At 40.8% G+C, this 23,524-nt stretch overlaps 3 protein-coding genes and 1 pseudogene across 3 annotated transcripts; 2 read left to right on the forward strand and 2 right to left on the reverse strand.

The window, feature by feature from the left end:
* The first annotated feature begins 8,758 nt into the window (after positions 1 to 8,758).
* On the forward strand, positions 8,759 to 9,999 carry tspan10 (tetraspanin 10). Its single transcript, XM_073494998.1, has 3 exons — positions 8,759 to 8,848; positions 8,992 to 9,587; positions 9,693 to 9,999. Exons 1-3 carry the CDS (start codon positions 8,759 to 8,761, stop codon positions 9,997 to 9,999), a joined length of 993 nt encoding a protein of 330 aa, XP_073351099.1.
* A 1,164-nt stretch (positions 10,000 to 11,163) lies between these two features.
* On the reverse strand, positions 11,164 to 13,856 carry LOC141019960 (retinal cone rhodopsin-sensitive cGMP 3',5'-cyclic phosphodiesterase subunit gamma-like; annotated as a pseudogene).
* Positions 13,450 to 16,067, forward strand: ccdc137 (coiled-coil domain containing 137). Its single transcript, XM_073494320.1, has 6 exons — positions 13,450 to 13,618; positions 13,820 to 13,956; positions 14,048 to 14,267; positions 14,396 to 14,478; positions 15,296 to 15,375; positions 15,476 to 16,067. The coding sequence occupies exons 1-6, from the start codon at positions 13,548 to 13,550 to the stop codon at positions 15,674 to 15,676; spliced, it is 792 nt and encodes a 263-aa protein (XP_073350421.1). The 5' UTR covers positions 13,450 to 13,547; the 3' UTR covers positions 15,677 to 16,067.
* A 3,839-nt stretch (positions 16,068 to 19,906) lies between these two features.
* On the reverse strand, positions 19,907 to 23,308 carry LOC141019961 (G-protein coupled receptor family C group 5 member C-like). Its single transcript, XM_073494999.1, has 3 exons — positions 22,342 to 23,308; positions 20,081 to 20,184; positions 19,907 to 20,005 (listed from the first exon to the last, which is right to left on the reverse strand). The coding sequence occupies exons 1-3, from the start codon at positions 23,306 to 23,308 to the stop codon at positions 19,907 to 19,909; spliced, it is 1,170 nt and encodes a 389-aa protein (XP_073351100.1).
* Between the last annotated feature and the right edge of the window lie 216 nt (positions 23,309 to 23,524).

Here is a 23,524-nt window from a genome sequence, read left to right on the forward strand (position 1 = left end):
TTTTCAGCCATTATGTTACTTAATGTCCAGCTTTTAACACGCGTAGAGCAGCAGGATGACAAGATAATCTGATAAATGGTGCCACCTTGTAGTTGAAAGTGACTTTGTACAGCGAAATATTCTACACCATGCATCAGTCTTATTCATGTGACCTATTCTCACATCACACTCGTCAATAAAATCGTATAAACAAATCGTCTTCTTCTGAAATAATAGAATAAAAACATCAACTCTTGTTTATACATCAGCATTGATACAAGAGAAAAGCTGGTAGGCAGCAGGTCTAAGGGCTCTGCGGCCCTCTCCTCCTCGCTCTGATCAGTGTTGGCCCCCTGATGATCCCCCTGACTGGAGCCCTCATCTGTGCTCGCAGTGGAGACCTCAGACCAATGCCGGGGGGGAACCTCTGTACAGGCCGCTGAGGCGGAGTGAATCTGCCAGCCTTGAGTTCGTCCACAAAACCCTCCACGCCGTCAAACTTTGACGTGAGCTTTCCCAGCTCGTCTTTTAGGGCATTGAACTGCCTGTAGAGGTCCCCCAGAGCATCTGACAGAGGCTGGATCCTGGATGGACACGTGTAAAGAGATTTGGGAAAGTTCAAAATAGTACATGATTTCATTGGCACTGTTATGTTCTGTGAGCTCACATGTAATAGGAACATTGTTTATTGGGAAAAACACAACCAAGAGGAGAACCAAGTCAACTTTGCAATGTGAACATGAAAGTCTCAATGTGCTGTTTAAGCAGGAACAGTCCCATCATCTGCAGGAAACATCAGGATAACAGACATAACAACTGAATCTCTTCAAATGAGATTAAAAATAGCTGATTTTTGGCCCAAGTTTGGAAAAGGACACGAACCTGCTGTGAAAATGAAATGTTAACTCTAACATGCTCTTAGCTGTTTGTATCACTGTCTCTAAGAGAAGAGGTTTGTGACTTGTAGTAATATCTGCCAGAAACACTGAATCCATTCAGAAACATTTCCCGTCTTCTTCTGGCACATCCTCCGAAGTGAGATCAGTTAAAAAGACGAGTGAACCGGAACAATCATGGATCACATTACAAGCTGGTCATGTGCAGAGCAAAGGAAGTTACATAATATCTAATTTCATATGACTGTGAGTGAACAATAAAATATTCACTGACGTAACTTGCTGCTGTTATTCTCCTCTCTCTTACTCAACATCTTGACTCTATTTTCTTGTTCTTGCTTCTTCGTATACCGTCACCGCAATTTACAGTCAGAAGTCAGTGCGACCCACCTGTTGTACTCAGGCAGGACAGAGGCGTGGTCATTGATCAGCAGGTCTTTCACTTGGGTTACAATAGCATATTTCCAGTTGTCCAGCACCTGGGTCAGGTTGGAGCAAGTCTTTCCGTTGGTGTCTTCTGCTGAAGACAGAAATGTATATTTATAAGAGCATGCAGCCTTTTATTTAACCTTAAAAAGATAATTGTGGAAAATCATGTCGTGCCTGACCTTTAGGGTCCCAGCGTGAAGTTTCCTGTTTCCATTTCTGAGCTCCACATGTTAAGGTCATGCTCAGAAGGACCAGAATCCCCTTCATCTTCATCTTCCTCACCTGACCAGAACAGAAAAATGATAAAAATGAGGGTGCTGCTGAGAAACAAGTGTACAGAAAAGTGATGCCAGGAAAGTTTAGGCCACTTTCACTTGAAGAAAACTTCTTACACCATGGCAAAAAATTCCACTTACGTTCCAATTCCACTTAATATATTTAATAATCTGCACATGTACCAATGTGTTACATTAACGTTTGTCTCTGTACTGGCAAATTTTTGTACATTCCTGTAGATACGCCACAACATCCTTATCCTTACAAACTGTATATCGTTTTAATTGGACTCAATCTTGCAACTAATGCAATTAATATAATACTTAAATATGACCTAAAACTTAAATAATACTGTGAACTTCTGCACATTCCTTGGACAATATTTGTACAATTCTTTTATTTAAATAGTCACATTATAAATACTTGTTACTTTTATCACTGTTGTTTCTATTACTATTATGATAATTTTACTACTTTTAATTCTTTATTTTCAGTCTTATTTTTCTATTAATGGTCACTGACTTAAAGAAAGAACTGCTTTTATTCTTTTCCTGCTCCTTTTTCTAGTATTATCTTTATTGCTATGCACCGCCAAACCAAAACAATTCCTTGTGTTAAAAAAAAGTACTTGGCAATAAACACAAATCTGATTCTTTTTTTAATTTTACTGGGAAAACAAGATTTTGTCCCTCATTTCTGATATAAGACATGCATGCATATACTTGAGGAAATTTAATTTTCACTTCTAGCTTCATGCTGTTTCACTGTTCTGTAGGTGAATCACTAAACAAAGGATATAATGAGTTTTAATACCTGTGAAGTGATGCCAGAAGTCTTTCCAGGTGAAAAAAGCAGCACACACTCTGCGCTACGATCCTTCAACAGTGACACACTGAGAAAACATGACCTGGCCAGCACCCTCTTATAACTGCCTCCCCAATCTGCACGGGCTGTTCCCCCCACCTGCTCCCACCCACTCCAGTGATGCAGCAATAACACACTCTGTTGCATGCGCAGACACACTGAGGGCAAATCTCCCCAAACACATGCAGACACACATGCTTTCTGCTCCAGCCTCCGATTTGTGCCTTGCAGAAAATGCATCTACAATAATGATTAATAACCCACAGAGGCTGAATGGGAGGTCCTAATAATCCCCTAACTTTACTCCCTGTATCCCCCACATCTGGGGGTGGTGGAGGGCAACTGCACTCCCTATGGGCTCTGATCCAGAGGAGGTGTTTGATGTAACCATGTGGCTCCAGCATAGCATTCTTACTGCCTACTGTAATACAATCTGCTCAGCATCTGGGCTACGACAGACCCAGCCAGTCACTTTAACTGTCAGGAGTGATGAAGCTGAATATAAACAAATGAAACTTTAAATGTAAATCGTTTTAACAGTGTTTCTGCAATCATGGATATGCTGAACCTTTACATTTCTTTATGTTGCAACTTTATGTTTCTTTAAGTTCAATGTTCCGTTTCACGTTGTGACAACACTGTGCTTATGATCAGGTGAGGTTAAGGCACAAAAACCGCTCGATATGTTTAGGAATAGATCATGTTTTGGCGTAAGAATACCTGGTTCTGTCGCCACAAACACAGCTGGAAAATTACCCAATGTCATGTTACAAATATCAAATGGTTAGATGCTTGCTACTGTTTTAAAACATAGTTTGAGCGATGGTCCCTAGGGGGCTGCCTCCTCTTCCCAACAGCTCATATACAACCTTGTATATTCTGGTGAATGGGTGCATTTTAGCCAGTGGTGGACTCAGGATGTTTGAGGGGGCAGGGACCTGGGCCCTGTAGGGGCACTCTAGAGGACACTTTATCATGTTTTATCTACCTACTATTGTGTGGTAATTAGAAAAATACACATCCTCTAAGTGATTTCATCACCCCTAGACTACCGACATCCCTAACTCAAATAAGCTGTTGTATGATTTAGGAAATCGCTTGACTAAGTTTGACATTAAGCCACCCTCGATGGTGCTTGTTAATAAAACTGTTGATGGAGGTTGAAGCAACACATCTTCTTTCATTTTATTCCTGAAACAGATTTCTTCAATAATCTTCTTCAATCTATAATCCTGGACGACTTTGGGAAGTGCAAATGCAGCTGGATGCCAAAGAAAGATACATATCACCGGAGTAAATTTTCCCTTCATTTTGAAATACCGGGCAAATGGAGCACTTTTTCCTTGTCATCTTCGAAATGAAATACCTTTTGTTGCAAGGAATTCCAGCTCTGATCTCTTCCAAATCAGCTCCTTCTTCCTTAATACTGCTGCATCCTGTGCTGATGTCTGCAGACAGAACGGATAAATGGCATGAGGTTTTCATCACTGCTGAAAAGGAATCTGAGTGGGCAGCGGTCCCTGCCATCTGCACTAACTTTAAACCCATAGAGACAAGATAGTACTGCATGCTGTAAGTGTGATGAACATCATGCCATCTCTACCATACGTCTTCAATGCTGACAACACTACAGAATGAGCTGGATTTTATTCAAACAGTGGGAATCCCCACGAGAGACTTAAAAACAAGGCAACAGTGAGATTTGTAAAAGAAGAACTCAACTGACACCCAACCGATAATCCATCCTGTCAACAACCAGTCACAGTTAATTCTTTGGTTTGAAATGTTTTCATTACATTTTCCATGATTTGAGTTGGTCATTGTTTATCTTTCAATCATCACAGACTGAAGACAGACTGAAGTTTATTGTTCCCCCAGCTTATTATTTTCCACTACATCAGTGGAAATGTGCAATAGCAGCAGAGCAGTAGGAAAAGGTATGGAGGAAAGTAACATTGAGCAACACCTCCAGGTACATGGTCCAATACAAGTACAAGGCATGCATTCTTTACTTTATCAACGTACAAATACAAAACAATCAGCTGGAAGAGGAATCATAAGTAAGTAAACTACTCATTATGGCCTCGGTCACTGTTGTATTCCCAGTTGCAAAAATAAAATGTTGGCATTTTTGCAAACCACTGATATGTTCACATTCAACCTAAAGAAATGTAAAGTTTCAACATATCCAGGGTTTGCAGAAACGTACATCACCAGAATTTATTGTGGCGATTGGGTTGCAGGATGCATTTTATGTTGATGGCAAATTTACTTACTTAAACTACTGAGGGGTGAGTCAGGGACAACTTGATAGTTACTGAATTGTTAATGAGAAATTTCTGAATAACTGATTCAAGGACTATATAGTAGATAATTATGAGTTACTGGAGTGTAAGAGACTAGGAGATACAACATTAATGAATCATTAGGTAATGATTACTTCATTAATATCTGTGAATTAACATACTGACTACTTTCCTCATGATGTCTTCCTGATTATCTGTGAACCAACTGCTGAATGGCACAAACTACTGACAACTCATTATTACTAGTTACTGAATCATTAGTTACTCTGTGCACCCTCAATTAAAGTGAAACATAATAGTGAGTAGTTACCAAGTAGACTCACTAAATACTAATGACTTAATCATTTGTTACTCTTTCAAATTATGTGATACATAGTTACTAAGTAGTTACTGAGTAGCTACTAAGTAGTCCCTCATTAGTTATGATTATGACATATAAGTTCACTTGAAGATACACAAAAAGTAACTAATGTGTAAGGTATTTAAGGTATGTTTACTGTTTATGTTTGATATGTTAGGTTCATTCATGAATGTAAATCTGTAATCTTCACAGTAAGATAAATGTGTGGTGGGGAGTATTATATTTGCCCTTGAAATGTAGCAAAGTAGAAGCATAAAGTAGCATAAAATGGAAATTAAGTAGCTCAAGTAAATGTTCATAGTTGCTTTCCAACACTGCTTCTGTGTAGATTAGTAGAGCAGTGAAAACAGGTACCTCCTAAGTGTATATCCATACATGCACACCAACGCACACAATGATCTGCACTGCCAAGAAGGAAAAACTCTGTACTCCTGTGAAAACTATTACAGACTATGCACACAGTCATCTGGGAGGTCAGTGATGAGCGTAACAAAATGTACTAATTTGTTTTTCTGTTCATACACACTAATATGGAAACAGATTTTAGTCAGCACTGATGATGCCCAGCCCTTTAAGCCTTACAGCTCCATCTGGACTCCACCAGCAGTCAGTAGACTGACTTCCTTCCAGCTGCCTGCAGCTCCGTCCAGCTCAGCCAGAGGAAAGAATGACAGCAGCGGGCCTGCAGAGCCAGAGAGTGAGATAACCAGGCCGATCTCTGCCTGGTTTTTAACTCACTGTCCCATTTGCTCCCTCCTATGCTACTTGTTATTGACTCACAGCAGCACATCACTTCATAATGACTTTATCAGAGCGGTATTAGGAGGATAGTTCAACTATATTTTACAGCAGCGCTTATATCTCAAAAACCGACGCCAAACAGAAGGTGCACCATGAGACTTACATGTTCCCTACTGAGCCACATGAATGCGATTTTTTTATGGAGGGAGACAGATGACCATGAGGATGCTCAGTTGAGATTTGTTGATATCAATAACAAATGTCAGTTTTGTAAAAAATAAAGAAGAAACAACTAAACATCTGTTTTATGAATATCATTGCAGATCAGGATTCTGGAGGAAAAATGGAAGACTATATCGGCACCTAAACCAATTAATAACTTAAACTGGAAGCCAAGGATGTAAAGAAAACTCACAAAGTTCAGCAGTGCTGTTAACTCATTCATTTCACTGAGGACATTTCACATTTATAAAAACAAGTTTTCGAGGTCTAGCCCATCGCTTGAACCCTTCAGGATGGGATTTAAGAAATACTTTGAGCCTTTCCAAATTATAAATGTGCTGATGCAGTCAGTATGTTACAAGAACTTTTTAGAGAAATTAGATTTTGGTTGGTTTTGTTATATCAGTCATTTCATTTAGATTTATTTATCATTATTACTTATGTCCTGTTCCCAACTTGAAGTCAAGTAATTCATTTCCTGTCAAGTCAAGCTGCAAGTCGTTAGAACCGTGACTTGACTTGACTCGAGTCCACGTCTCTGGTCAGATCACATCATGCATCACAACCTAATATTTAGTCGTTCGTGAGGATTTTAATAACATTTACTTGAGTGACTTTACTCAAAACATGATCATGAAATGATTTTGTTGGATGCTGGGACTAAATGGTGGAACAGGCAAACACAGCATAATAACAACACCATGTTGGAGAGAGTTGCATGGTGATTTTTGTTTCTGCTAAAACACAGTGAGCCAGGCTGGAGCCTGTAATATGCAACATTAACAAGCCTGGATCGCCTTCTCCCTTCTCCATCAAAGAAAGGTACCGTCTGTGATCAAAGCAAAATGTTTTTGTGTTTGCACTTCAGTCATTCTAACATATTCATGTTTCATGTGCGTGATTATATCATTATTATTAGCCTTTCTGCTGTTTTTCAACACACCAGACAAGCCTGGATTTTTAAAAAAAAATTCTGTTGAGATGGATGGTGGAAACTTTGGTTGGTCGTCTTCTTCCAGCTGGCAAAATAAATCCCAGTCCACAACACCGGGGCCAGCTGATCTGTTCTTCTAAGCCAAACAGCTTCAACTGTGTGAGCAATGAAAGTGAGACATATTTGACTAAATAGCTCACATGAGAACAATTAGGAAAATATGTTTCTAGAACTGGATCTGAGTCTGAGTCTGTAAATATTATGGTCTGGCTAATAAACATGACGCTGAACTACATATATCTATATAGATAGTTAGGACAAGAAATATTAGGAATCTACCTGAATTTACACCTGACCAAGGCGGAGTTCGGTTGTAAAGTTGGGAAAAATGAACGCGATAAAACATTTTAGTAGTTGTCAGCTATGTAGCAAGCTTAACTGTTATTGTAACTAAACCGCTAAATTGCATTGAAAAACGTGCACACTGGATTGGAGTAGGACCGGCACGAGACGCAAGCATCTGAATTAAGTGTAAACAAAAGTGTATTGAATACCATCTGGATACGAGACACTTGTAAATTGAGTGTAAAAGTTCCCAGATTCACCAAATGCAAATGTATTTTATGTTTTAGCCAAAAAGGACCCAAACGCAACACACCGAGTCAGGCAGGTAGAAAAACAAAAAAAGGTGGCTTTAATGACGCAAAGCCACCTTCCAAAAAAAACAAAAAAAACAATGGCAGGCAACAAAAGCAAGAAACCAAGTGCAAGAAATAAACAAAGTCCAAACCAGGATAATACAAAGAAAACGCAGGTAGGACACAAGGAGCAAACAGGACTGGGAAACATACACATGCAGTGGAACCGACGAAGAGTGAGGGAAAACACTGACTTAAAAGATTAACTATGAACCACAGGTGAACAGGAGAAAGGGTGTGAAAAAGACAAAGACAGGAAGTGTGAAGCAAAACACGACACCACACATGATACACGAGGAGAGAACCTACAAAACAAAACAGGAAAATGACTGAACTGACCACCTGACTCTTCCTGCAGCGCCACCATCAGGTCAAAATTTGAATTTGTCCAATTCTTTGGTTTATGACAAAATACTGTAGCTGTACTTTATTGCTAATTAGTACATGTTAGCTAACACACTAATCTAAAATGGTGCATATGGTTAACATACCTGCTAACCATTAGCTTGTAAGTATGCCTTGTAGTAACTGTTTGCCTTTTTCTGCTGTAGTTTCCTGTTAATCATCTCATGACTCCAAAGATTTGGCTGAAGTTTATAGCTGATCTTGACCTAAAAAGTCAGATCTGCACATATTAAATTAACAGTTCTTGTTAACAGTTGGTTTGTTTTTGATTTCAGAAACACATACCACTTTCTCTTTAACTATACACTTAATCTTTCCAAGTGCAGTCATTTTGGTACATAAAACCTTGACATCTAAGTGGTTTTTGAGTGAACCTCACATCAAAAGTCTCTTGTTCTAGTCAGTGTGAGTGAGTCTGTAATACACGCTCTGATAGCCGTAATCCCCTAACTGTGACTCTCACATGATGAAGAAATCCTGCGCCTCGCAGCAGCCAGAGGCTAAACTCTGCATGGTTTCTCCTCCTCAGCTCACATGCTCCGCTGTACATACTGTAGTGAATGCTCCCCCTAAGCTGTACTTTAGCTTGGGTCACTCTGAGTTTCTAAAAGCACAGGGAGAGTCGTCTCCCTGCAGTGGCTGACAACATGAGGAGATATTTGGGGATAAAAAGGTTTCCTTTGCCGTGGTGGCGCAGGGACACCACGCAGAATGAGTCCAGTCCGCTCATACCAAAGGTAAGGGGTCACTTTGGAGCTTCTGTCTTGTTTCGTTAAGTTCTTTTCTGAATAATGAGTACCTCTCTGTGTTGAGTAAAGGTTTAAGTTGGCACTAGTTCTTATGAACCATGGTATTTAGTAAATATCCTGTGTTTTTAAAGGCAGGCTCCGCAAAAGAAGATGCTGAGGAGCCTGGTCATGTCACCACTGATTTGCACCAAACGGATCCAAACGATAGACAGGACAACGACAGCCCTGTATTCGGAAGAGTCCAACCCCTCTACAGATACACTTTTATGGACTATTTCCTAAAATACTTCCTGTTCCTATGCAATCTGACGTTCACAATTCTGGGCCTGGTGGTTCTTGGTCTGGGCATCTGGGGTCTCATCAGTAAAGAGTCGTTTGCTCAGGAGAAGATCGGCAGTATCGGCACCGACCCGATGCTGATACTTGTGTCTCTGGGCTTCGTGTTGACTCTGCTCTGCCTGTCAGGCTGTGTGGGCGCCCTACGTGAGAACTGCTCCTTACTGAAGCTGTTTACCACAGCGGTGCTGGTGCTCATCACAGCCCAGGTGCTGGCTGCCATTTTGGCCTACAGTCTACAAGGTCAAGTCGGAGGCTACCTGCGGTCGGGGATGCTGTCCGCCATGGTGCGCTACCAGGATGATCTGGATCTGAGGTTCATCGTGGACGAGATTCAGTCGAATCTGCAGTGCTGCGGGGCAGAAAACTACCGCGACTGGGAGATCAACATGTGAGTAAAGGGTGACTAAGTTGGATATTTATAAATAAGTACATTGTGACTAATTGGTCATGATGCAGGAATGCTTTGAAGAAGTAAATATTTCCCTCTCCCCAGATATTACAACTGCTCAGCTCCAGGAGTGCTGGCCTGCGGCGTCCCTGCCACGTGCTGTGTGGACCCTCTGGAGAACGGCACGGTGTGGAACTCTCAGTGTGGTGTCGGAGCCCAGCAGCTGGATGAGTTTACCGCTCAGAGTGTCATCTTCCTGGGCGGCTGTCTCGGGGGAATCTCTCGCTGGATCGAGCAGCACCAGGGCCTGATAGGAACAGTTGGAGTTGTTGTGCTGGGGGTCCAGGTTCTGACTCTGTTTATTTCCACACGACTGCTCGAAAGCATCCAGTGGCATAAACTTTACATGTAACATAAGGTGATGAATATGTTGTGCGTTGATATTTATTACGTGCTAAGTGCTTTTGGATCGCCACCTTGTAAACAAACTGTAAAGAGCGACCAAACAAGAAGAAAATTCCTCAGCTTGACTGCAAAGAAGTCGGACGACTGCGCCTGTTTTGTCGGTCGAAGTGATAAATAACTCTTCATTTTATGGACGCAAATCAAATTCCAGCATTAAACATCAAGGTGACAGACTAAGGTGCATTATTCGGCTGGCATAACTCCATGTTTTGATTATGTGAATGTAAAGAATGTAAAAATATGGAGTGCACTTTCTTTTCACTCTTTCTTACAGCCATCAGGGGGAAACTCCACTGAAAACAAGTCAGATTATATGTAAGCTTAGGAGGAAGAAGACCCTACTTCTCACTTGATTTATCACCTCAGTAAGCAGTTTCCTAACAAGTTTATGGTCTTAGCCGCTAGTTTAAAGTCTTCTTCAACACTGGATGAAGTTAATTTTATAAATTATGGTCCCATTTAGAGTAAAATAGATGATAAAGCTTTGGGGTGTGGCTACTAACGCTTAGCCACAAGTCCAGCACCACTTACGGACTATCTGCTCTGGGATCCTAAACCAGATCAACATTGCGGCTTGTTTGAAAACTTTCACTTATACGAGGTGAGGAATAAGCCATGCAGTTGCTGTTGAGCGAGCAACGCGACTCCTCGTCTCTAGAAACACAATGCAGTGCTACCAGAACTCTTTGCACGGTTGCTTACATACACAATGAATGGGCAGCATATTAATGACAGATACCTTACCTTCCTTCCTACCTTACCTTAGCTTGAGACCCCAGCGAAAGGCCATCAAGCGAGGACCTACTATCAGGACAAGAAATAGTCCCTCAAACATCACTGCATAATCGCCATAAAACCACTATTTGTTGTTTTTATATTACAAGCAAGATATAAGATGTGCAGGTAAGTAGATTCACATGCTACTCTTCGTTGATAAGGGATAAATAAAACATTATAATGGCAATTTTCTGATGTTTCAAAAACAGTAGCATGGTTGAATAAGACACAAAGTTTGGCAATTGTTTTTTCTTCAATTCAAGCTTAACCCTAAGCCTAACCCTAACCCGTAAATTGTAGAGAAAGTCCGTCATTGAAGTAACCCAGCTTCCGGTTACAGCTCTGACTGCAGGACACATTCAGGATCAGCATTAAAAAGGCAGCTTTAGAGTCTTAGATTTAATGTATAAAACAATGTGGGCAAAGAGCAGCGTCCATTATATACAATCTATACATATCTATTTACATCTATAATATACACTTTTACATGCTAGTTCTTTTTCTTAGTGGTTAATCATTACAAAAAGCCAATATTGATGATCAGCGTGGTTGTTGCTGAACTTGCCACATCAGTTCCCTTTAGTGGATATAACAATAATTTCTCAGCGAAGACACTTAGACACTGAGCTCGTTCATGTAGCTCTAGATGGCTGTACGCTTCCCATGGGCAGATTAGGGCAATATCTGAAAAAAGAACACATTGTTAGTAGCCAAAAAGTAAAAAGTTATGTGGTTTGTGTGTAGTTAAAATGCAGTGGCCTCACTTGGTATTTATGCTTACCAGTGCCAAGCCATTCCATTCCTGGGGTCTCCTCTCTGAAGCTGCGGAGAAAAGAAAGCTTAATTGTGGGGAATTGCAAACCTAAGATGACACTCATGACAGTTTACTCAAGACAAGCCCACCCCATACTGCCCCTCCTGGGAAGCTTGCTCTTGAACTGGCAGATGCTCCTCTGTCAGAACTTGGGTGGGCCGGATTCGGGACGTGTGGCTCTGAGAACAGCTTTGTTGGCAAACTTGGCTTCATGTTTGGCAACATAGAAATCCATGCTGTCGCAACTGTAATGGGACAATCAATGTGTCATAAAAATGATGTAATGCATGAAAATGTTGAGAATTTTATCATGGCAATACATTGGATTCAAGACAAACCTGCACTTCCTACTGTGTATGTTGCTTTTAAACCAGACAAACTGATAGAAATCGATCTTAATATCTAAAGAAATACAAACTTAAAGTACAGTATACAAACAATGAAGGCTCTTGTAATGCCACACTTAGATTACTGATAATAAACCCTCCACAATGCCTTTAAAATTCACAGACCCTTTATATAATCAGATTACTGTGAGGTCATGCTGAATTTGCTTGTGATCCTGACCTGACAGGAGCTCATTAATTACTCAATCAGATTGTCGACCAGTGAAAGGAGATTTTTTTAAAGGAAACTACAAAACTGCAAGATTATTACAGGGAAAATATTACTGGTGTGGAGGTATTTGACAGTTAAAAAAGCAGTAATTAAATAAATTAAATAAATACATAGAAATTCAAAGCTGATTCAATTTAGTTAATACTTTAACTTTAACTGCAAGTAAACTATAAATTCTGTGTGTGATATTCTACATATTGCATACAACAGATCTGCCTCTAACAATTTTATAATGTTTCATAAATGTGTTCATTCAATTATATGTTGTTGTTGTTTATTATTGAGATTAAAGGTGGTGTTGTACTGGGCTGCATTATATTGAGAGATCTTTCTGATATTCTGCCACCTTGTGTATGTAAATACGGAGGACAAAAAAATTAAAATGCCTCTAAATTTGATTTAGTCTACAAGCAATGAAATTTGAAAAAATATGTTATCAACATCTCTATGAAAACTGAACATTATAGGCATCATAAAATATCATTTTATCATCATGTTTGTCTGTTATCTGTTTGTTTATGTAGTCGACATTTATTTATTTATTAAGCTAGTTATTCATTCAGTCATTATTTTATGTATAAATACATAAATAAACTGCATTTTATCTGAACTTCAAATTCCGTTTAATCAAAGTAGCACTGTGTGGATAAACTTGGAAAACGACGCCATCTTGTGATGGCAGATAAAAAGCACCAGAAGTTATTTTAGCCAATCAGCGTGACGATTCCAGCAAAGATCGTCAAATATTTAAGTGAACCACTCCGCGATCAAAAATTTCCCTTTAGGCAGAATTTTAGTTTTGTCTGTGAAAACGATGTTAGAAACGTACGTATTGTGTTTTATTAACGATATTATAATGAACATTGTGTCATTATTAATTTAAGTCTATTCAACAACATCAATTATACACAGAGCACTATAAAATACAGCTGAACTAGAGAATAGCAAGATGCACAAAATTACCAGTTATTGGGGTTTTTAAAGACTCTGAAATTATTATTATTATGTTTTTTTTATTTTAAAGGCGAAATGAATACTTACATGTGAGGGAAACTGCACATTCTTTTTCTTTAATAGATTTTCTTCAAGCCTCTGTGAGATCGAGGAGAAGTAAGACAGTATGAGGTTGGTATCCAAAAAAAGCCACACAGTGAGAGTTCTTCACTTCCTCACTCCCTGTCGCCAGCAGGTCAAAGTTCGTAGGTTAAAGGCGATACACGCTGCTTCACATGTGTTTTTGTTTTTATTAAGATCATTTGTCATGCATTGATATAAACAGCAGTAACATGGGGAAGAATAAGAATAAGAAAACTAACGTCTCTGGAAAACAAGCGGACAAGGCCGGAAAACATTCAAGGTAACGTCAGGAAGCTAACAGGAAAACTGCTAGCTAGCTAGCTGCAGTAGCTAACTGTTATTATCTCTTAGTTTATTGCGAATAATGAAAATGAGACTCAACTTGACAACTTTATCCTTTTATTCAAGTGAGGACACGAACCTGTATTATACACACCTCTCCACTCTTTCCCACATGCTTCCTAATGTGTCTTAATTTCAGTGCCAAGAAGCTCAAACGAGATGCTAAGAAAGCCAAGCCAGACCATCTCAAAGACATCCCCTTCAGGCTCCGAGAGATCATGAAGAGCAAGGAGAGGATGAAGACGGGATCCTTGAAGGCCAAAAAGCTAAAACAAGGTGAGACGAGCCTCTTAAGACTTTTCGCATGCATGTTTGTTTTGTTTTGTTTTGTTTATGACCAGTGGGGACTTTGTTTCTGTCTATTTAGCCATCTCCCATCAAAGCAAACCAGGGGAAGTTGGAGACATACCTGTCCCTCACTTCAAGAGAGGAAATCAGGAAAGTGAGAAAGCGTATGTGCGGCGCATGGAGAATGAGACCAAACACATCCTCTTCCTCACCAAGAACCAAGTAGACAGACAGCCTGAGCTGGATGATGACAAGCAAGACAATCCCACAGACAAGGGCAAGACTGAGAAGAAGAAGGAGTGAGTGCGCAGCTTTTTTCTTCATCATTATGTGTTTGTGATGATATTACACATCAGTGATTATCATTCCTGGATGTTACATGTCTGATGCATAATCTACCTGATCTTTGCTGTCTGTCTGCCTGCAGGCACGATAAAGGCAGATTACAGAGGCTACAGCTGAAAAAGTTGGACAGACAGGAGGACAAGATGGAGAAGGAGATGTTCGTAGGTAAAAAAAGCATGTTTTTCAGGAACATTTGCGACTACGAAGGATGTGAGGGAGCTACTCCTACTACAAAATTCTTATTTTAAACATTGATATCAGTATAAACCCACAATTTCACAATCGGTGCAGTCCTGCTTTTAAGGACTTAGAACCTGTAATTCTCGCTCTTCTTTTAGGTGACGATAAGGCTACAGATTTTATTTGTAATGTAGCTCAACATGTTTTCTTTTTACAAGTGTATGGTCCTGAAATCAACGTGAGAAGTAACTGAATGCAATATTATTAAATCAAAATGTATTATATTTTGATTTTTGTGTAAAGAAGCTGCTATAGCTGTTTGCTATATAATAATGAAGAACCTTCAACAATCACCTTCCAACCCTGTTGTTTCTTCAACTGTACCGAGCTTTTTTTTAAAAAAAAAAAAAAAAATTTTGTATAATTTTTTTAGTTTTCTAGGCCACAGTCCTGCTCACACCAACCAACCTAGCAGCTAGCTGGACAACAAAGTGCCGCATTTGGCAGCTAAGGTGCAACAAACAATATATTTACCATAGAACTACAGAGCAGAGCTAAAAGAGACAATTTTTTTATAATGAAAACATAATCATGAATATTATAATCCATTTCTGCCCCTGAATCCTACACGCTGGATCTTTAATTAGAGATTATACAAGTCTCGCTTTTACAATTTCTTCTTCAGCCTCGATAATAGCCAAAATTTTCGGTATTATCACTTCAGAATTTCTCTGTAGAGGAGGATCCAATTGTCGATTAAGAACTCGTTTGTATAATGATATGATGTGTGTTTGTTTTGTAGATAATGTTCCTTTTGGTGAAGTTGCAATGGCTCCGCCATCTTTTAGCAGCAAACCCAGGAAAGCTCCGGTCAAATCTCAGGTAACCTGCGCTTCAGTTATCACATAATATGTCTGTGACTTGAGTGGTTGAATAAGAAGTTCACTATGTTTTTTATCACCCTCTTGCCTTCACGATCCAGAATGCACCAAAGAAGCTGCTCCTCAACTCTCTCCTCGGCCAAACCATGTCCTCCACAGCCAAGCCCTCCATGGCCCGACAGAGGATCATGGAGGAGGAGAGGATGCGAGCGGTGGAGGCCTACCGCCATCTGAAGAAACAGAAACAGCAGCAGCAGGAGGCCAGGACTGCTGGTCTGGAAAAACTCAAGAACCTTCAGTGACGTTGAAGGCTGTAGTCATCAGTGAAGTTCAGAAACTGAGAAGGATCGCAAGATAACCATATCTGTATGTGTTAACTGATGGACTGATATGCCAGCGGGGGAGTTTAGCACAATGTCTCTAACAACTGTCAGGCAAACATTTGCATCCACAGGTCCACAGTATGAGGTGAGTAGTTATTAACATTCACCTTTTAGTATTACATAAAGCTCAGAAGCAACAGGACATTCAGATTATTAATGCCTGTTTAAATGTCTTATAAAGAAGACAAACTGATCATCCCTAATCAAAAACATCCAGACAGGCGACCTGTTGATTTCTTACCTTTGTAACTGTGTTGGATGTCCAGTTGTATATACACTGTTTTTAATAAATGCATCGTTAGGTAACAACTATGATGACTTTTGTGATTTGGTAGACAATAAAATCATTAAGGCTCAAGGAGACGATAAACCTCGTTGTTTGCTGTTGTTCCACTAGATGGCAGTCCTCCAGTAGAGACAATATTGTTTGTATGGGGAGCTGAAAGATGCTTTTAAATAACATAGCTTTTTAAAAATGTATTTTTGGTGGCGCTGCTATACATGTGGATTTATGGCTGTAGTCTTTACAGTGTTAAATGAGTTCAAATGACAATTTATTTACATTTTAAACGAAAAAGAAATAAGTTAATAAAACAGTCAACCATAAGGTTTGTTTAGTAGCTGATCTGGAGCTTTTGCCCGATTGTCAGAGTTGTTCAAATCTTTTTTGTTGAGGGTGATTTTATCGGCTTAAAAAGATGAGGACAAAAGTTCTTTACTGAACTTTTATCCTCTATCCTTTTATCATGCAGCTTTCAACAGATCACATGATTGCCTTTGCAGATCAAGTGATATTTTTCAAGAAATAATATTGGTAAATTAAACAAATAAACAGTTCATACCTTGTTTCTATATGTACCTCTCTGAGTGCCTAAATCCTGGGATAAATAAATCACGTCAGCCTTTCTGAATGCGGGGCACTTATTAGAGCCTGGCACAGCTATTTACTTTTGTAATCCTTAAAAGGTTTACCTTCATGAACACGGCCTTTGTTCAAACATTGGTGTCTGGGACAAACTGTACAAATTCAGAGATACTTAGTTTGACATGTTCAGATCTAAAAGCAAACATTATAGTGATATGATGTGCAAGAGAGATCTACTATATAATACCACCACCAGATGCTATTACCTATTAATACTGCCTCCCTGTTGTCTGGTCTGTGGGTTCGCAGTCATTCCTGTTCCATCAGCTTTTTTTCCCTGTCTGTGTTTGTCCACTGAGGGTTGTCACAGTGACAAGGAAATGCATTAAGTGGGGACAGCTGTTTGTGATTGGTAGGGCTGACTCCCTCGAGCCAAGCTCCACCGCCACTGGTCATGTAACCACCCGTGTCCATGTGCACATGACAGCTATTCATATTGTCAGGGGATTTACAGCCGCTGTCTGTCAGAGAAAGATGCTGCTTTTGATTTCAGCTCAAGTTACTGTGGATCAGGAATTCATGTCTAATAGACTCTTTTTATGATGCACGTGTAAAATCGTGTTGCTTGCATAGCGCGACCAGATTATTGATGTTAGACAAGTAAAGAGGCAAATGTGGTATGAAACACAAAGAAAATGCCGTATGAAATGTTTGAATGCTCTGCTTTGTTTAAATCGGCTAAATTTAAATGAATTTTCAGCTCTTTGCGTTCACACGCACACAATCAAATGGGCCATTGCAGAGTAAAATCTGGACACGCCCGCACATGTTCTCTGATCTGTATGATTTCCAGTTGGTGAGCAGTTTCCTCACTGAGCAAATACTCGTGGCTGCTGACAGTACAAGGTGGTGGGAGTAAATGGGATAGAGCCTACTCAGCCTGCTGCTAGGCAGCCAACACTCACTCTAGAGCTCTGAGAGTGTGTGTGTGTGTGTGTGTGTGTGTGTGTGTGTGTGTGTGTGTGTGTGTGATAAATCATTTGTGAATAATTGTTTCTGTCCCTGTAGATAAAATGGGGAACTCAAGTTCAAAGCAGAAGTCAAAGCGGCTTTACAGTACATGCTAATATGTCCTTTCAGAATAATGTTTGTGTCTCAAAACTATATACCCTCAGTAACATTTTGAAACATAACATTTTCAATAATCAAACCACACTCACTGTTTCTGTCTTAAAGGTTAAGTTCACCCTCAAATCTAAAACATTTTTTTTCTTCTTTACTTGTAGTGCTGTGTATCCATCGTGCTTGTTTTAGTGTGAGTTGCCAAGTTTTGGAGATATCAACCGTAGAGATGTCTGCCTTCTCTCGAATATAATGGAACCAGATGGCACTCGGCTTGGCAGAAATATCTCTTTCCAGAAATCCTGACCCGATTACTCAAGATAATCCGCATACCTTGTGTGAACAGTTTCATGCGGGAACTATTTTCTTTCTACTGAACTAAACATGTATCGCCACGCAGAAGGGAGCATGCACCCGCTCTTGGCTTGTGCTGTGAAAACGCGGGATGTAAACATCCATAACATCTTCGCTTTGCTAGCTTAGTTAGCTAGCCTTCAGTCCATGAGCTCTTCTCATCTCTCTATTTTGTGTCTCCTTGTCTCTTCCATACTCCTGTCTGGAAATTAATCTCAACACACATCTATTCCTAAAATGCACCTCAAGGAGAGATGAGGCTTGCTGGAGGAGCTTTGAATGAGGATGCACAGGTGTATCCTTTGTATTCTTTTCGGCACCTGGGACATAAAAGAGGCCCGCTGCAATATACAAACCATGGTTGAAACGGAAATCTACAGATGTGTTTCTTTGTATTCATGAGTTGTATAACTTATTTGAGGTGATGAAACGTCCTGCCCTTCACAAATTGTGTAGCGCCTCGTAAAGTTCTGTGCTACCCATGTATTTCACCTTGATATAACTCGTGTCACATTGTGCCACGTTGTGAATTGAATTTAGAGTAAATAAGTTGCCATTAACAGTCTGACAGAGATCATAAAACAGCGGGAGGCTATAACCAAACAATAGACAGATTATGCGGTCGTGCCACACGTCATATTTCACTTTCCCATATTCCGGTTTCCTCATGTCTCTTCCTTGCCTCCTCTGCTCCCATCGTAGAGAGGGACTAAGGTGCGAGGAAAGGAGACGAGGATGTACAAACTGAGAAATAAGAAGAGGGGAAAGTCAAAACTCGCCACTCACGCCAAAACCACCCAGAACAATAAATAACGCTACAGGTACGAGGGAAAGTATGTATTTTCGATTTTGGCGTGAGCTGTCCCTTTTTAAATTCCATCCTGAAAGGAGAATTATGTAAGTTCATTATCACATCTTACTGTTCGGGTGGTGTAACATTCCCACATGATCCCTGTCAGCGCCACCTAAAATAGACACAATCCCTGAACGAGGCCTCAGGTAGGACTGTTAAAAGCCACATATGTAAATAAGTGCTGTACAGTGTACATGATGATCCTTGTGACACTTCCTCTTGCGTTGTGCCACACCTTCCTCTTTGTGAGTTGTCAGCTGTCACAATCCAAACATCCACACAGGGCTTACGTAACCTCGGCAGGTTTAATAAGTTAGAATTTATACATAAAATTACATTTTTATAAAGACGCTACAAAATCACATGGCTTTCATGGGAAGTCTGAATCACGACATAATGTTTTACAATCAATTACACTCAACATATTTATGATAAAAAGATACTGGTGAGACCTTTCAATGCACATCGATGAAAAGTAATATGTAACAGTTAAATAATAGACCTTTAAGCTCTCTGTATCTAATGCTTAACTACTGTTGCTCCAAAATCAGCCTACTGTGGGTCGTGTGTCAGCTAAAAAATGTATAAATAGTTCACCTTTTAGATTTAGATTTTGTAAATAGAACAGTTTTTGCAAGGTGAATGCTTCCCTATAGAGCTACATACATGTCTACACTCTTTCTTTATGATTTTTTGGGAGTCCAAGGAGTGAAGCTGCAAGCTGGTTTATAGCTGAAAGTAAAACCTCTAAGGCGCTAGTTGCCTGAAAATTGAGAACGGAAATGAAATCGAGGAGCTAAGCTGGCCGCTCTGTATACATTAGCCTTCATACGCTGCCCTTGTCTGATATTGTTGGTGTCTTTTTAACATTTGATTTGTGACACTCAGCCCTTGTGCATGCAGAACAGACGAGCAGTCGATACTTGGAACTGTGAGATCCGGCGTGTGACGCTCCTTAGGGGGGAAAGGACTCGACTGAGCGAGGCAGGGAGCTGCCACTTCCTGGAATCAAAGACGGGGCTCTGGCTCGAGGGATCATTGCGTCCTGGTCCATCTGTAGAAATGTGCAGAGAAGTGATTATTTCAGCTGTGACAGAAGAGGAGATTCTGAAATTGGGCGCACACTCACCTTGGTCAGGCCCTTGGCGATCAGGGCTATTTCAGTGGGCTGGTACACGCCGCTTCGTAGCTGACCGTTGTAAGCACCGTATGGAGACACTGGCTTTGTGGGTACTGGTAAAGGAAAGGCGGAGGATAGTTTGTTATTTCAAATATCTGCCATTGTTTAAAGAGATAACAACAGTCATTACTTAAACGAACCAGATAAGCGAATCAATATTTGCTGCATCTGTCTGGGTTGATCAGACACATCACACACACACGTGTCTTATTTTAAAGGTGTAATTTGTAAGATATGGCAAGAATTCAAAGGTAGTTCCATCTTAACCGGGTCCTCCTGCACAATATACCGGACTTGCTGTAGCTATCTTTGGCTGTAGCGACTAGCCACCGTTAGCAATCAGCTTAGCTAGCTGTCGAGCTAATTAACTCTATTAGTTGACTGGAGTGTGCCTGAACCACAGCCTTGGATGGCCTCCCGGTACACACAGCTGGACACCAGACTGGGAATGAACACAGCCTCTGAGACCGGCAGATACAGTATGGAGGCGATTAACAGCAGCTCTGACCAGGAATATGACTCTTAAGATGAGAAGACATGGCAGACGGGGACAGGATATGGATAATCAGGCATCTGTATCAGGGGAAAATGGCTTGTAGAGCCGTAATATTTTCACATGTTACTTGATGAATTGAGGATTAATATCAACCAAAGTGGAGGTGATTGTGGAAAAACAAACCAAGACTGTTGTGGTGTGTTTTATTTTGTTTTTGTCAAGTTAATGATGGATACGATGAGTTACCAAGCTCAAAAACTTGAATCTAAAGTTGTAAAGTTATATTTTGCTTTTTAGTGACGAAAATAGGTGTAAAAATGAGTGACAGGACAGACCAGAGCTAGCTGGTTAGCATGCTAACTCCAGTAGATATCTCTGCAGCACAATACATGGATATCTATCACATAACATCAACACTGTTGTTTCTTCACACTGTTGATAATGTTCGTTCATTTTTTTTTAATGTTTTACACTAAAATTCAGGCCATTTCTTAAATATTGCTCCTTTAAATATTTGACCACTTCATTCACTACATTTACCATCCTGACAACCAAACATTCATCATTCTACATCACTATTTTCCTCTTCCTAGTAAGTTTCTGTGAGTTGTAGTAGATAAACCTGATGCTCATAGTACTAGTATAGGTAGTGCTATTAGTAAGGCAATGTTAGACTTCCAAGCAAATCCCATATACAAGTAAGTACATTTATTAATTAAAGACTTTTTAACTGTGATGTTGTATTTGTTGTTTCCAAGGAGGTGACTGATGTTACCACCTGCCATAGACACAACCTTTAATAAGTGGATCAGACGTTTGTCTCTGAAAGTTTTCTTTTAGTTTTATCCTATAAGCAGACTCTTATGGGCACTGCCAGACACTGTCATGTTATGTGGACATAATAGCAACTCAGTGTGGGCGGGCCTGACCTCTCAGGCAGGTCAACATCAAAGAGCGTGCTATTATCTTGTCTGATGAATTTTTCCTGGCAGGAATAGGCATCAGACAGACTGTTTTTTGCATGGCAGGCGCCACTCAGTTCATCACATTTAAGAGGTCTTTACGCACAGATATCCCCTCCCCCTCTCTTCTCAGACACTGAGCAGTTGCCGCTGATTAACAGTGGGTGCCGTTTTATGTTCACACCAAGTTCCGATTCAAAACCTCAAAATGTGTGAACGCGACGCAAACTTTTGGTTAATGCACTTGGTTTAATCCCACGTGAAGCTAAAAGTACAGTAAGTCTGAGGGCTCACCGCACTGCTACATAGGAAAACACATGCAAATACAGAACGCTGCTGACAGCAAGGACTGCAACTGTTGCCCAGTGGCATTAAAAAGTGATCAACGTGGCTGGGACTCGACTTGCTTGAGACTTGGATCAAATGACTTGAATCACATTATACTACTAGGAGACGAAATGACAAATAGCAGCAAAATGGTTGCTGTGTTCGTTGTTTTGTCAGAAATAGAAAAAGTAATCTGACAATTATTTCACAATCTTTCCCTTCGGCTCCAGAGGCAACATCAGATTAATGTCATCTCCCATTAGCTGCCTTGCTATGCTTCATTATTTCATCTGTGCTTGGTTGGAAGTGCATGAATTAATCATTTAATTGGAGTGCCGTCTTGCTGATTCTGATGATTCAGCACACATCTACACATACTGTGACACTGTTATTGTGAGATGAGATCATGATGTGTCATGCTGCACCTGTTGGAGGCTCGTCCATAGTGAAGGCTTTATTCTCCAAGTAGATGTTCTGCTGGGGTGGCTCCGGCTCCTTCAGGATGTTGTCGTAAACCAGGCTCCTGGCAGGATAAACGTCTCCATCATGCGGCTCCTCCTGGTCCGGGTCCTCCAGGGTCAGTAAGCAGATTTCTGGGATGGTGTAGAGGAAGAGGAACACCCAGGCGTTTGACACCACAGCTACAGCCAAAGTAGGGTCGTCCCAGGTTGGACTCCCAGCCACTATGTTCCCGTGGATGTACATGACAATCCAAGCGACCCAGATAGCCAGTGTGAAGAGCCCTGTGATGAGGATGAACGCTCCATCTCGCCGCCACTGCTTGTGCTTGTGTCTCAGTGAGGGAACAGGCATCAGCACCACAGCTAGCAGCAGAACCATCACATACATCAGAGACAGCACAAAGTCCTGGTTAGCAATTCTGCAGGACAGGTCGGGGATGACATTCCCGACTGGGCTCCGAACCACAGTGATGATGAGCCACTCAGTGTTGATGATCACCTCCACCAGCCACAGGCCCAGGGCTCCCGTGCACAACATCCAGCTCCTGGGCCCCCGGCCTCGCCGCTGCAGCAGGGCGAGCCACAAGCCGTGCATGAGCAGGCAGGCTAGACATCCTGAGAACAGTACTCCAAAGAGGAACCTACGTGCTGCACAGCTGGTGGAGTATCGACCCACGATGAAGGCAAAAGTGAGTCCAAAGAGTCCCAGAGTGAAGATGAGGATGCCTGCCTGCAGGGCCACCATACCCTTCCTCTTCTTGTCCGTCACAAATGGTAACGTGGCCATGAGGATGATGAACAGAACAAAGGAGGTCACCACGCCGGCTGCAGCGACGGCCTCCACTACAATCCCCCACACTGTCGTCAGGTCACACAGGTTGTAATATATGGAGCTGATGCTGGCGTCACAACCTTTTGGAGCTTCAGCCATGGCTTCACTGCAGGTTGTTTTTATTTAAAGCTGCAACAAAAATGCCCTGGTTATTTAAACATGCATGCAAATATGCTTACAAACTACAGTTTTGCATCTATCCTTTAAGAACTGAATTTGAATACCAAACCAAATATATTTCCATGGACGATCGCTTTCTATGTTACGCTGAAGCTGCTGCCCAGTGAAATACATTCATGCGAGTCTCTGAAGAAT

This window comes from Pagrus major, chromosome 23 (assembly GCF_040436345.1).
Source record: "Pagrus major chromosome 23, Pma_NU_1.0".
NCBI lineage: Eukaryota > Metazoa > Chordata > Actinopteri > Spariformes > Sparidae > Pagrus > Pagrus major.

What these genes read in the sequence shown, in the direction of transcription:
- tspan10 (XM_073494998.1), top strand. Translation starts at nt 8,759, where the DNA reads ATGAGGAGATATTTGGGGATAAAAAGGTTTCCTTTGCCGTGGTGGCGC. An exon ending in CCAGTCCGCTCATACCAAAG is followed by an intron (nt 8,849 to 8,991) that starts GTAAGGGGTCAC and finishes GTGTTTTTAAAG; the next exon opens with GCAGGCTCCGCAAAAGAAGA. An exon ending in CGCGACTGGGAGATCAACAT is followed by an intron (nt 9,588 to 9,692) that starts GTGAGTAAAGGG and finishes CCCTCTCCCCAG; the next exon opens with ATATTACAACTGCTCAGCTC.
- ccdc137 (XM_073494320.1), top strand. Translation starts at nt 13,548, where the DNA reads ATGGGGAAGAATAAGAATAAGAAAACTAACGTCTCTGGAAAACAAGCG. An exon ending in AAGACTGAGAAGAAGAAGGA is followed by an intron (nt 14,268 to 14,395) that starts GTGAGTGCGCAG and finishes GTCTGCCTGCAG; the next exon opens with GCACGATAAAGGCAGATTAC. An exon ending in GGAGAAGGAGATGTTCGTAG is followed by an intron (nt 14,479 to 15,295) that starts GTAAAAAAAGCA and finishes TTTGTTTTGTAG; the next exon opens with ATAATGTTCCTTTTGGTGAA.
- LOC141019961 (XM_073494999.1), bottom strand. Translation starts at nt 23,308, where the DNA reads ATGGCTGAAGCTCCAAAAGGTTGTGACGCCAGCATCAGCTCCATATAT. An exon ending in TATGGACGAGCCTCCAACAG is followed by an intron (nt 20,185 to 22,341) that starts GTGCAGCATGAC and finishes TTCCTTTACCAG; the next exon opens with TACCCACAAAGCCAGTGTCT. An exon ending in TCGCCAAGGGCCTGACCAAG is followed by an intron (nt 20,006 to 20,080) that starts GTGAGTGTGCGC and finishes ACATTTCTACAG; the next exon opens with ATGGACCAGGACGCAATGAT.